This window comes from Lissotriton helveticus, chromosome 3_1 (genome assembly GCF_964261635.1).
Source record: "Lissotriton helveticus chromosome 3_1, aLisHel1.1, whole genome shotgun sequence".
Lineage (NCBI taxonomy): Eukaryota > Metazoa > Chordata > Amphibia > Caudata > Salamandridae > Lissotriton > Lissotriton helveticus.
Window position 1 is genome coordinate 1,953,690,906 of NC_136061.1, and position 14,714 is coordinate 1,953,705,619.

At 45.0% G+C, this 14,714-nt stretch overlaps 1 protein-coding gene across 1 annotated transcript in view; it reads right to left on the reverse strand.

Moving 5' to 3' along the window:
* Window positions 1–14,714, reverse strand: part of AAGAB (alpha and gamma adaptin binding protein) — a 152,095-nt gene that overhangs the window by 25,766 nt on the left and 111,615 nt on the right. Inside the window, exon 6 of the mRNA XM_078683050.1 lies at window positions 2,741–2,823. Coding sequence (XP_078539176.1) covers window positions 2,741–2,823 — 83 coding nt within the window. The remainder of the gene's footprint in view (window positions 1–2,740; window positions 2,824–14,714) is intronic.

Consider the following 14,714-nt stretch of genomic DNA (forward strand, 5'->3'; position numbering starts at 1 on the left):
TTCCCTTTTGTTATTTGTTTAAACAGCTTGTCACCTTAGTCACCATTGCCTCCCTTTACAGCTAAAAAGAATATGCTGAATATTTTGTTTTACTAACACCGTCAAATGAGATAAGTTTAAATTTACTGCTTGTTTTTTTAATTTAGAAATTGTTGAATATCTTTTTTGAAGGATTTTTTTTGTTTAAATTCGTTGTCATCACAATTTCTGTTCTTATCAATGCCATGGCCCATAGGTGTGGGTTAGAGGTACTCTAGGTCCCCCCTAGACACAGCTTGAGCTGTCTCTCAGATTATGTAACATATTCGGAATTATAAAACTGAGAAAGAGGCTTTGGGCCAGCCCCCTTCGGCAATTGGTCAGTTGCACTGCCATTCACATGTTAGATCTGCCCACACACCAGCAAAAATAGACTGGGGCAACGGTCAACCCTCTTCAGCCATTGGCTTTGTGGAAGCATCATTCACATTTGGCTCAGCCCAGTGTACAGCTCTTGGTATCCAGCATTGTGAGCGACAGTATTTTGCCCCTTCACATCTCGGTAGGCAGACAACAGAGTTCCATATTACCAGAAATGTGTATTCCTTTTCTGAAGTCCATATGAGGTAAAGTAATAAGCACCACCATGATTTTTTTTCCCCTGCTCACTTCACTGGTCCAAGTCGCTGCGGGGCTCTTACACAGTGTTTGAAGTGGCAGTTGAGCCCGGGGACAGAGGTACACGTATGTGAGCCAGAGCGGCATGACAATCTGCGCGTGCACAGCTTGGTCCAGAGCTAGGAACATTGGCGGCCATGCTAAGGTCATGCTCGGCATCGTATGTGTGCATTTCCTGGATAAATCTTATAATTGATCAAATATGTTCCCCTTTTTATGGGACGCATATTACAAATACAAATGTTATGACTTTTAGCAAATAAAAATAGTTTTTATTGCGCTTTACAGGGCAAATATTTTAAACACTGCAGTAATGGCTGAGCCAGCGTGCCAAAGAGTAAACATACATTACACTGTCCTCTTTCTGCACCAATGACGCCTCAGTATGGAGTGGCTCTATTGAGACAACGGAGAAGTGTATGAAATAATATAAAACAGCAGAAACTACAGACCATGCAATAAGCATTGTAATGGTCTAGCAGGCATAGAAGTCTCTAGCCTGTCAACCCCCTAAAACACGATAGGCAACCTCAGAATGAATCCAGCAGGCAACCAGTAAAGGACTATATAGATTGTGGAACCATGATCCATCTACCATGCTCCATAAGGCAGCCGAGCAGGGGCTTTCTGAACAGGCTGCAGTCGATCAACTAATCCAGTCGCAGGAGTCTAATTCACTATTTGCACTCTACGTATTAATTTCTGTTATGATTTATATCTATTTTAAAAGTGTGTACTTCTCATGATGTAAAAATGCTGGATCATTAACTTTGTGAGTATATGACTGAGAAGCACAAATAAAGACCTACACACAATTTAAAGAAGACAATGAAATAACTTGCCACATCTCTATATCACAAATGCATGTTTTACTCTGTAAAGGCTGCGGCAAGTACATCTAAATTATAATCTATTCCAGAGCAATGACACCGCAAGCCACTAAATAGAACTGGGCCGCCTCCTCAATGTACAGAACAGAAGCTGTCTGGAGACCAAGTGATGACTAACATACAAACTTCCAAAAGCCTAATGTCCATAGAGATATAACTACTCATGAATAATGTAAAAAGCAGCAATCCCAGGGTAACTCACAATGCCATTACAGACAGCAGCCGCATCATTCACTTGTATAATACTGAGTATTGATTTGCAATCATATTTGAGACTCTGCACGTAAGAGCCTTCTGCAGCCCAAATAAACCTTCCGAAGAGGTTAGAGGGCCAACATACCCAACTCTAAGGGATTTGTCATCTCCTGCGGATCTTGCATGTTGTGGGCTAGGCAAGCGTTGGTGCAAAGCGCGTATTTGGTGCTGAATACACGTTGAAAGCAATAGACTTTTATTGCTGTGTCTGGCACTACTGCTCAAATATGGTTTGTTTTGGGAAAAAAACATGTTTTAGATGATGTAAACAAGTGTTAAGTTACATCCACTACCGATGTAGTTACATATTCAGTGACGATGATGTTGGTCACAAACAGGTGACCCTTTAAGACCATTATAATCAGTCAGGCAAGAAAGCTGCTGTATGTATGCATTGTCAGTCCTGAATACTATCAAATTATAGGCTTATTTGCACATATCCATATTAGATTAAAACTTGCTGCCTTTACAATTACCGTTTTTGCTGTATCAAATCGAAAATGGCCAGAGCTGTTGTCTTTAAATAATGCTTGTTTTTAACAATGCTTGTTTCATCATAGCTTTTACCTCTACACCATTCCCCCTTTAAAACAATAGAACAAATGCACAAAAAGCTGAGGCAAGCTGATCCTCATACATGGTGTTAGTTCCTCCAGCAACAATTTGTGCACAAGCAAGCGAAGAGGCGGGGTCAGCGATAAATAATCTTTTCTCTATGATCCTCTGGCAATATGGCGCTTCAATACCCCTTGTTAACTAAGCTGCTTTTCTGTTTTCATCTCGATCTCTCCAAGAGCTTTTCTGTTAGTCAAGCCTCCAAGAGGAAACACGTGACCAATGCTGAGAAGATTAATCCGCAGCGCAAGCCCCAACCTGTGCAATGCATAATACCTCTGCAGTTTACAGGATGCTTCAAAGAGGAGGAGGACGGCACTTACTGCTGGGTGGAGTCCTTCCGATGCACCACAGCTGCGGTTTGCTCCAGTCACTGCGCTGAACAGCCCAAATCCCTGGATGTGATCTAAAATAACAATGAACTGGGTTAACGCAAAGCGGCAGGCATGTGTGACATATCATAAGCTTTGGGGTACGGTCTTGCTGATAAATACAAGCCCTCCATGTTAGCTCTGTGTGGTTAGGGTAGCGGTCGCTTCATTTGCAAAGCACTGGTGAAGTAATACCCAATGTCTGTGGTGGGGTGCTACTCGACAAATGCCACACCGGACTTCCTTCCACTTGTATACTTATTTAGAAGGACCACTGCCGTTTGGGAGAGCAATCGTGTGAGGCGTCCTCAGTGCTTGGATTTGGAAAATCCTGCAATACCATTAGAAAGAATCGCTCAAAAACGTGCACAACCAATGAATTCGTTTTACTTAGGAAACAATAAGCAACAAGCATTTGCAATGCAATAGGTCTCGCATTAGGAAAGTTTGAGCTATTGGTATTGTAAATGACAATTTTTTTTATTTATGTGTTGGTTTTGAAAATAGCAAAATTAATAGCTTTGTCATTTACAATGCCAATAGTTTTAACTTTCGCAAATGTGACACCTGTAGCATTTGTAATGCAACATGTGTTGTATTTACGTGACTTAGATGTATTGATATTACAAAGAACAATGGCTTTTCATTTTTTTTAAAAATAAATTAATACTTAAATAAAAGTTATTGTAATTTATAATGGCAATAGCTTAAACTTTTGTAAATAACTTTTGTGAAGATTATGTTCAGTGTTTTTTATTGTGACGAAAATCCAAGAACGGAAGTGAAATATTGACATCTTTTTGTGACATTTGTAATAAAGCTTGAAACATTGAAAGAACATATTTAAACCAGCTGTTGAATGGTTGCACAGATTGATGCTGTGGGGGCGCTGAGTGATGTGTTGGCGACGAGTAATGCTGTAGCGTTCAGTGATGCTGTGGTAGCACATAGTGATGTTGTGGTGCCCCCTGATTGATGCAGTGGTGGTGCTGAGTGATGCTGTGGTGATGTGATAGATAGATAGAGGTAGGGCAATAGATAGACAGATAGAGTGAGGGCGATCGATAGATGGCGATAGATAGATAGATAGCGTGAGGGTGATAGAGTGAGGGCGATAGATAGAGTGAGGGCGATAGATAGAGTGAGGGTGATAGAGTAATTATGTGGTGTGTAATTATGTGGCACTGAGTGGTATTTGTAGTGTATGTTGCGTTCAGCGCAGTGTAATTATGTAGCATATAATTATGTGGCACTGAGTGTTATTGTGTGGAGTGTATGTTGTATTCAGTAGAGTGTAATTGTGTGGCGTGTAATTATGTGGCACTGAGTGGTATTGTTTGGAGTGTATGTTGCATTGAGTGCAGTGTAATTATGTGGCGTGTAATTATGTGGCACTGAGTAGTATTTGGAGTGTATGTTGCGTTGAGCGCAGTGTAATTATGTAGCATATAATTATGTGGCACTGAGTGGTATTATAAGGAGTGTATGTTGTATCCAGTAGAGTGTAAATGTGTGGCGTGTAATTATGTGGCACTGAGTGCTATTGTTTGGAGTGTATGTTGCATTGTAATTATGTAGCATATAATTATGTGGCACTGAGTGGTATTCTGTGTAGTGTATGTTGCGTTGAGCACAGTGTTATTACGTGGCGTGTAATTATGTGGCACTGAGTGGTATTTGGAGTGTATGTTGCATTGAGCACAGTGTAATTATGTACCATATAATTATGTGGCACTGAGTGGTATTGTGTGGAGTGTGTGTTGCATTCAGTAGAGTGTAATTATGTGGCGTGTAATTATGTGGCACTGAGTGGTATTGTGTGGAGTGTGTGTTGCATTCAGTAGAGTGTAATTATGTGGCGTGTAATTATGTGGCACTGAGTGGTATTTGAAGTGTATGTTGCTTTGAGTGCAGAGTAATTATGTGGCGTGTAATTATGTGGCACTGAGTGGTATTGTGTGGAGTGTATGTTGTATTCAGTAGAGTGTAATTATGTGGCGTGTAATTATGTGGCACTGAGTGGTATTTGGAGTGTATGTTGCGTTGAGCACAGTGTTATTACGTGGCGTGTAATTATGTGGCACTGAGTGGTATTTGGAGTGCATGCTGAATTGAGTGTAGTGTAAATATGTGGCGTGTAATTATGTGGCACTGAGTGGTATTTGGAGTGCTTGTTGAATTGAGCGTAGTGTAAACTTGTGGCGTGTAATTATGTGGCATTGAGTGGTATTTGGAGTGTATGTTGCATTGAGTGCAGTGTAATGATGTGGCGTGTAATTATGTGGCACTGAGTGATATTTGGAGTGTATGTTGCATTGCGTGCAGTGTAATTATGTGGCGGGTAATTATGTGGCACTGAGTGGTATTTGGAGTGTATGTTGCGTTGAGCGCAGTGTAATTATGTAGCATATAATTATGTGGCACTGAGTGGTATTATGAGGAGTGTATGTTGTATATAGTATAGTGTAATTATGTAGCTTATAATTATGTGGTACTGAGTGGTATTGTGTGGAGTGTGTGTGTTTGGAGAGTGGAAAAGAAAATAGCAGTTCTCCAGGAGAAGACAAAACACAAGAAGAGGAAGAAAAGTCATAGAATAAGAAGCAAGATAATGAGATTGAAAATACAGTCAACCTATGATAACCAATGGCCTGATTTTAAGTCAACTGTAAGTTTCTGGTATGCTCCACAAGTCCTCTTCCGAAAACAGGAAGCAAAAAGATGTTTTAGGCAAGACCCAAACGATGTCTGTAGGCGAAACATAAAAAGAGACAGAACATTTGCATAATCCTTACAGATCGACATGTGCATGCAGACCTCTCACGATTTCCAGTTTCATGTGCAGCCGATCCTGTTCAGGGTTTTGCTTTACATTCTTGAAATTGTCGTCCTGTTCATCCATTTTACAGTCAGGACCACAAGACCCAGAATGCAAAGCAAAAAAACCTGGACTAGATGAGCTAATCACGAAAGGAACTGGCAAACTTGAGAAAGTTGCTCATTGGGGAATTTCCCCGCTTTTTAATCTGGTTTTGACAGACAGACCGGTAAGAGAGAGTAAGTGGTATGTCAGAAAACTGACATGCAGCTGGCCATGCTCAGTTCAGCAAGGCCTTACAGACTGCCAACTTTTGTAGGTCTTGCAGAATTCTATGAGCCCTTAAGCTCAACAGACAGTCTCTCCAAGTCTCTGCTTGTTCAATGCAGCAAAAGTTTTGACTGTCATACTGTGAGGAAGCCAGAAATAAAGAAGAGCATGAGAGATGGGGTAGGCGCAGTGAGGGCATGAGGGAAAGGCAAGAATAGTGAAAGGCAAAGTGAGAGGGGAAAAAAGAAACGCAGAAAGAAAGATGGAAAAGAATATGTTCAGGGGAAGGAAAAGAATGAGGAAAGGTGGAAGAAACAAAGGAGTAAACCAGAGAAATGCTGTGCTAGTGTGACCTCTCACTCTTTTTCATATAAATTCTGTATGGGGAGGTGGGTAGATGAGGGGGCGTGTGTGTGCGCAAGTGTGTGTGTGTGTGTGTGTGTGTGTGTGCACATGCATGTCTGCAGGTGTGTGCTGCTTAAGCATGGGCGTAAAATCCGCTCCGCTCGCGGATTTTTCGGATTTTCGGCAAATCCGCAATCCGCGAACGCTCGCGAATTTGTCGAAAATCCGTGAATCCGCTCGCGGCGGATTTTTTGCTTGGTTGCGGCGCGCGGCGTGGTGCACGGCGTTCACTTTCCGTCATTTTAGCGTTTGCCGAGTTGTTTTTCTTTGCGAGTGACGCGCCATTTTAGATCTTGCTGCGTGTTCCCGCGGGAGTTTGTCGCCCGCGAATACGTACTCGCGGCTTGCCACCTTGCACAGCACACCTCGCGAGAGTTCGCAATTGCGAACATGTAGTTGCGGCGGAAAGGAACAATCTCGCACTTGCGAAATAGAGATTTTGCAATTTCGCACAAGAAAATCACCAGCAAACAGGATAAACCTTCAGAAAATTATGATTTTTATCAGAATCACTCCTCAGGTTGACATTTGCATGGCCTTTTTTTTTGCAAGGAGTCCATTTTGGGGGGGGGGGGAGGAAGGAAGTGCCCCACAGTCTCCAACTTCCTGTTCCTGTCCAGCAGGCTCCTCCCAGTGCTTTGTCCATCTCCTGGTCACTTTCATTTGGATCTGGAGCTGGAAGGATTACTTTTTGTGGGTGCTGCTGGATATTTGGATTTGAGGCCTTTTTGACTGTCTTTGGATCACTTTTGGATTAGAAATCAACTTTCACAAGTAAGTTTGTTTGGGGCATTACAGTTGCTGCAAGTACAATTTTGGAACTTTTTCAGAAAATTAAATAAATTATATTGTGGGTAGCCACAGTATCCAGTAGGACCAGGGTTGGTTATGGGTGCATGATACAACTGTTTTGTTGAATTTAAACACCATTGAGGCCATGGATGGGCTGGGATTGTGCAGATTTTATTGTTTTTTGTCGTTTTTTTGGGCCTGCTGGTGTGGCCCTTTGCCCAGGGGTGGTGAGTGTTGCATGGGCCTAGTCTTTCTGTGGGGTGTCTTCTTGAATTTAAACATAATTGAGGCCATGGATGGGCTGGGATTGTGCTTATTTTATTGTTTTTTGTCGTTTTTGGGGGGCTGCTGGTGTGGCCTTTTGCTTGCCCAGGGGTGGTGGTGGTGCATGGACTGAGTGTGCCTGTGGTGTTGTCTCACTCTCTTTGATGTAAACATCATGGATGGCATTGGATTGTGGTGATTTCTGGCTGTTTTTCTGTTTTTTGGGGGTGTACTGTTGATGTGGTCTGGCCATGTGGGTGGTGGTGGTGGCCATCTTGAGTGCTGGCTGGTACAGGCAACATGTGCTTGGGGTGTAAGGGGGCCATTTTGAGGAGAGGCAGTGTCTGAGGCCTGCACTTATTTTGCCTACTTTTCATCCCTTATGCCCAGGGGTAGTGAGTGTTGCATGGGCCTAGTGTTTCTGTGGGGTGTCTTCTTGAATTTAAACATAATTGAGGCCATGGATGGGCTGGGATTGTGCTTATTTTATTGTTTTTTGTCGTTTTTGGGGGGCTGCTGGTGTGGCCTTTTGCTTGCCCAGGGGTGGTGGTGGTGCATGGACTGAGTGTGCCTGTGGTGTTGTCTCACTCTCTTTGATGTAAACATCATGGATGGCATTGGATTGTGGTGATTTCTGGCTGTTTTTCTGTTTTTTGGGGGTGTACTGTTGATGTGGACTGGCCATGTGGGTGGTGGTGGTGGCCATCTTGAGTGCTGGCTGGTACAGGCAGCAACATGTGCTTGGGGTGTAAGGGGGCCATTTTGAGGAGAGGCAGTGTCTGAGGCCTGCACTTATTTTGCCTACTTTTCATCCCTTATGCCCAGGGGTAGTGAGTGTTGCATGTGCCTAGTGTTTCTGAGGGGTGTCTTCTTGAATTTAAACACCATTGAGGCCATGGATGGGCTGGGATTGTGCAGATTTTATTGTTTTTTGTCGTTTTTTTGGGCCTGCTGGTGTGGCCCTTTGCCCAGGGGTGGTGAGTGTTGCATGGGCCTAGTCTTTCTGTGGGGTGTCTTCTTGAATTTAAACACCATTGAGGCCATGGATGGGCTGGGATTGTGCAGATTTTATTGTTTTTTGTCGTTTTTTTGGGCCTGCTGGTGTGGCCCTTTGCCCAGGGGTGGTGAGTGTTGCATGGGCCTAGTCTTTCTGTGGGGTGTCTTCTTGAATTTAAACATAATTGAGGCCATGGATGGGCTGGGATTGTGCTTATTTTATTGTTTTTTGTCGTTTTTGGGGGGCTGCTGGTGTGGCCTTTTGCTTGCCCAGGGGTGGTGGTGGTGCATGGACTGAGTGTGCCTGTGGTGTTGTCTCACTCTTTTTGATGTAAACATCATGGATGGCATTGGATTGTGGTGATTTCTGGCTGTTTTTCTGTTTTTTGGGGGTGTACTGTTGATGTGGACTGGCCATGTGGGTGGTGGTGGTGGCCATCTTGAGTGCTGGCTGGTACAGGCAGCAACATGTGCTTGGGGTGTAAGGGGGCCATTTTGAGGAGAGGCAGTGTCTGAGGCCTGCACTTATTTTGCCTACTTTTCATCCCTTATGCCCAGGGGTAGTGAGTGTTGCATACTTGCATGTCCCTAGTCTTTCTGTGGGGTGTCTTCAATGTAAACATCATGGATGGCATGGGATTGTGCTCATTTTTCTGTGTTTTGTCGATTTTTTGGGGTGTATAACTGAACTGATGTTCCTCTGTCTTCCATTGCTTTTAGGTGCACAAGAAGACTCAATAGAACCACCAGTGCCAGGAAGAAGTCCTGCAGCGGTGTGTGCAGCATAACGTCACGCGACGTCACGTCTGGACACAGAACCCTCTGCAACTCGTGCAACTGCTGCCTGCTGACCTGCTCTGAAGAAGATGGCCCCAAAAAAAGTAACCCGTAGCTCCTCTAGCAAGAAAGGTGCCAGTAAGGAGCAGAAGAAGCAAGTTACCAAGGACACTGGTGTGCCGCCCGCCCCTTTTTTTGTGAGTAAAAAAAAAAGTATGCCTGCAGCAGCTGCAGCGGGATCTGCTGGGGACCAAGCTGGCAGCAGCACCCCCGCTCCATTGGGCTCAGTGCCACCACCACCACCACGCCAACTTAAGTCCAAGCCCTTGAGTGCTGCAGAGGCAGCCAGTATACTTCTTCAATCACCATCGACCAGTGATGTTGGCTCATCGCAAGAAAGCAGCAGCAATGTCCCTCAATCAACACAGGTTGTTGTAGCTCATCTGACGAGTGTTGAACAACCACAGCGGCAACAACAATCACATGTGCAAGTACAAGCCCAAGTACATGTGGAAGGAGAGGCAGCGCAAGGAGATGCGCATGCAGAGGTGCATGGAGGGTCACAACAAGTGCCCACAATAGTTGTTCCTCCCGAAGTAGGGGCACATCAGGAAATCGACAATCAAGGCGAGGTATCATTTGAGGAAGCCACTCCTCCTGATGATCCTTCATTGTCTTCCACAACCCTAGCAAGGAAGAGATCAAGGGTGGTGTCTACATCCTCTTCAAGCACACCTCCTTCTGATGATACGGATCAAACTTGGGAACCAGCACCACAGCCGTCTGAGAGTGAGGCACACCATGATCCAACAAAGGTACTTAAGCGTAAAAGGAAGCTCGTCCAAAGTCTCAGACTTATGGAGTGTGATGAGGCTCAACAAGAAGTGGCGGATACTGCTGCTGATGAAGACTCTGCCAACGACGACCCAGTCATCATAAAGGTCACTGCAGCCCCAGCGGGCATGCAGCAAACAGACATTTTGACCCTAGCCCGAAGAGCTGCTGAGCGTGATGATGATGATGATGATGATGTTGTCGATGAGGAGGCAGTGGAAACACCACAATCATTGGAGTTAAGTAGTACACCAACTCGTCCCGCTTCCATATTTCTTTCTGGCAAGAAGAGACCTCCGTCAACCTCGACCTTAATTAGTGGCGGTGAAAGTGCAAAACGTACAAAAGTTGGGCAATCCAGATCCTCCACTTCATCTGGCATTAGCTTCATGACCACCACCACCAGTATCGCCGCCTCCTCCATGTCCCACAGACACTTCAAGTCCCCCGTTTGGGACTTCTTTACTGTTTGTCCAAAAAATCCAAAGTTTGCCATTTGTACCATTTGTAAGCAAGCAGTTAGTCGTGGTAAGCCAGGTACCAACTATGGTACCGGAGGCCAGAGAGGTCATCTTAGGAGACAGCACACTGTCAAATGGTTTGCGCACCTAGATGCGATCAAGAAAGGCCAAATTCAAGGAAACGTTGATGTTTCATCTGATGATGACGAGCAGGAAGAAGACGTGTCAAACACTTCCCTTACACCCAGTACCCCTGTCAGCAGCACACCCAATGTGAGGCACACTAAGAGTGTTGGAGCGAGTGAGACACCAACGCACAAAAGTTCACCAGCGAGCAAAATTGGGTCAACGAAGTCATTATCAGCCCGTAAATGCTTGGTCCAGGGCAACATTAGAACAATGCTTACTTCAGACGTGCCATATGAACGCAACCACCCACTGACGCGTCTGTATAACACTAAGCTGGCTAAAATGCTAGCTGTGGACCTTCTACCTTTTTCTTTTGTAGAAGCGGTAGGTTTTCTTGAATTAGTTGCAACGCTCTGCCCTAAATGGAAGGTTCCGAGCCGGTTCTATTTTGCCAGAGTTGCGGTTCCAGCACTACATGAAGATGTGCTGCAGGCGATTGGGGCAGCTTTGCAGAAGAGTGCTGTTCACACAATACATCTGACAACAGACATGTGGACCAGTGGCCCAGGCGATGATTACATGTGCATCACTGCACACTGGGTCTCTTTTTCAGGTGTTATAGCAAAGCTAAACGCAGGTGTTGACCCGGACCAAGTTTTCAAAGCTGCTCGGAAACATGCAACACTAGCCATGTTTGCCTTGGAGAAAAGTCACACAGCAGAAAACCTTTTGGAAGAGTTTGACAAAAAGGTGTTGTCAATGCTATCCCCCCTAAAACGCAAGATTGGTTATGTTTCCACGGATAATGGCGCCAATGTAGTTAAGGCCATGTCACAGGGTCACCATGTTAGAGTGCCGTGTTTGGCGCACTGTATCAACCTGGTAGTTCAAAAATTCTTGAGTGATAAAGAGAGTCCAGCGTTCGAGGTAATGGCCACCTGCCGCAAAATGTGCAACCATTTCAGCCATTCTTTTAAGGCCCGGAAGCATCTGCGGAGACTGCTACTTCAACGTGGAATGCCAGTGAAAGCACTCATCCAGGAGGTGGCAACACGTTGGAACTCAACCTTCTACATGCTTGAGCGTCTGCATGAGCAGTATACGGTACTCGATCACTATTTCTTGACAGAGGCTACATCTCAGAAGGAGGACCTGCGGATGAGTAAGGCGCAATGGGCCATAGTTAAAAGCCTGACAGACATGCTTCGTCCTTTTGAGTTCTTCACGCGTGCAGTCAGCCAGGAGGACTGTAATTTGGGAAAAGCTATCCCATTGTTGTGCATACTGGAGCACCAACTGATGGCGGTTTCTTCTGAGTTTGAAAAAGATGAAAAAAAAAAAAACCATTTCATTTTGTCTGAGAAATTATTACATCGCCTACGTGGTGATGAACGTCTTAAAAACATCAACTCAGATCAGCATTACATTTGTGCTACTATTCTGGATCCACGCTACAAAAAGGCGCTGGCAGACAACGCATTCTTTCCTTTCGCTGATGCAGATGTTCAAAAGTACAAACATTGGTTAGCCTGGTCAGCCAAGAGGTTTGAAAAAGAACGGCAGGTTATTGAAGGAGAAGCCAGTACATCAGCATCAGCATCAGCAGGCCATCCGCAGTCACAAGAATCCACTTCTGCACCTGTGGCTGGGGCACAAGTGACCTCTCAGCCGTTAAAGACACCGGCAACTGGATCATCTGCACCACACACAATGACAACACTAACAGTGGCTGGGGAGGAGGATTGGCTAAGTTTGATGGGGTATGGTTCTCTAAAAAATGTCACAGGCACAGCAAAAAGTAAGCAAAGTGGAGGAACAGTTGATGACCTTGAGTCGATGGTGCAGGACTATCTGAATGACTCAACAGTGGTCTTTCTTAATGAGGAGCCATTGCAGTATTGGCATGGCAAAAAACAATTGTGGCCACAGCTCTACAACCTGGCTATAAACTATTTGTCTTGCCCACTCGCAAGTGTGTCTTCTGAACGTGTTTTCAGTGCTGCTGGTGGCATTGTAACTGCCAAACGGAGCCGCCTATCGCCCAAAAATGTGGAGCGGCTGACAATGATCAAGATGAATCAGCACCTCATACCACCAGATTACAAAGTGCGAGAAAGCACGCCACATGAAGACGATGAGGACAGCAACGTAGATGAGGGGATTTTTTCTCTGTTCGGTGCCACTGACCTCATCCAGCCTGAATTCGCAGAGTATGATGACGAAATCTTGTTCTTATTCCCTGACACCGAGCCCTGAAAATGAGACAATCAATCAAGAACTTTCTTTTTCGTCCTTATTCACTTTTATTCCTGTGTGCTTTGTGTCTCTCTTTCTTTGTTTTGCACAGTTAATTTAATTCAAACTTTAATCACCTAATCCCAAAAAGAAGACCATCATCAGTACTGTCTTCACTTGTTTGCTTATTGATTTGAAGGTGCCGCAGTCTACATTCCTCAGGTTCACAAGTTCTGAAGAACATGCTCCTCTATCCTCCTCCTCCAGACTGCGATTTCCCTCCAAGCAGAGTGCTGGATTACGCACAATGAAGAAAGACTCAGCACTTGTGGGGGTGTTGTACTTCTTTGCGGGTGAGTTGACGGTTTTGGGCCCATTGCTGTGAAGCTCTAATAATGGACAAAAGTGTTTTGGACCAAATATGAGGTGAAAATTTCTTGCCGTTTTTGCTGACTTGCTTGCCTTTGAGGTGCTCTTTGGCGGGGTTCCGGGGGTTTGTGTGTAATTTTTGGTGTCTGTCGAAGCACTGCTGCGACAGTCTAATCTTGATTGCATTTGCTTTTCAGGAAATCCGTGGTGGAAAACAGGAGTTATGATGATTGATGATGACCTAGCTGCACAGCGCGTTACTTTGGACCGAAGGCCGAGAGATATTGTAAGTATGAGATTTAGCTTTTTCGCTGTTTGGGGGTGTTGTCGGGTGTTTTTTTGCGGGTGGGTTGGCGCCGGCGGGTCTTGCCTGGGGCATTCCTGGGAAGGTCTAATACCGGATACAAGTGTTTTGGACAAAATCCATAAGGAACAGCCTTTTTTTTGCCATTTCTTCAGACATCTTGCTCAATGTAGCATTTTGGGGGGCTTCCTGCTGTTCGTGGGTGGGTTGCGGCCGGGGTCTCTGTCGAAGCACTGCTGCGACAGTCTAATCTTGATTGCATTTGCTTTTCAGGAAATCCGTGGTGGAAAACAGGAGTTATGATGATTGATGATGATGACGACCTAGCTGCACAGCGCCGCGTTTGGACCGAAGGCCGAGAGACATTGTAAGTATGAGATTTAGCTTTTTCGCTGTTTGGTGGTGTTGTGTCGCGTGTTTTTTTGCGGGTGGGTTGGCGCCGGCGGGTCTTGCCTGGGGCTTTCCTGGGAAGGTCTAATACCGGATACAAGTGTTTTGGACAAAATCCATAAGGAACAGCCTTTTTTTTGCCATTTCTTCAGACATCTTGCTCAATGTAGCATTTTGGGGGGCTTCCTGCTGTTCGTGGGTGGGTTGCGGCCGGGGTCTCTGTCGAAGCACTGCTGCGACAGTCTAATCTTGATTGCATTTGCTTTTCAGGAAATCCGTGGTGGAAAACAGGAGTTATGATGATTGATGATGATGACGACCTAGCTGCACAGCGCCGCGTTTGGACCGAAGGCCGAGAGACATTGTAAGTATGAGATTTAGCTTTTTCGCTGTTTGGTGGTGTTGTGTCGGGTGTTTTTTTGCGGGTGGGTTGGCGGGTCTTGCCTGGGGCATTCCTGGGAAGGTCTAATACCGGCTAGAAGTTAGTTGGACAAAATCCATAAGGAAACACCAGTTTTGGCACTTTGTAAGTTAGGGTTCGTTAGGGTTAGCCCTAGCAGCAGGATTGCATGTGTTTAGGGGGGTTCTATTGCAACGCGGTTCTGTTGTTGTAGAGCACTGTTGGAGCGATGCTGGCTATGGATACTTTTGCTTGCAGGCAAGTGGTTTGAATACAATCCACGGTCTGTATTTGGGTCTACTGTTACTTTCAAAGTACGTTTTGTAACCATTTTTCTGCTAGGCATCATCAAAGTGTGACTTTTTGAACCACACAGCGTACATACCTTTTATTTATTTATCAGTGGTATTGTAATAGCACTTCCTGTTTTCCGTTCAATAATTACAGGCCGGGTTTCAGTCAACATCCGCCAGGCAGGCAGT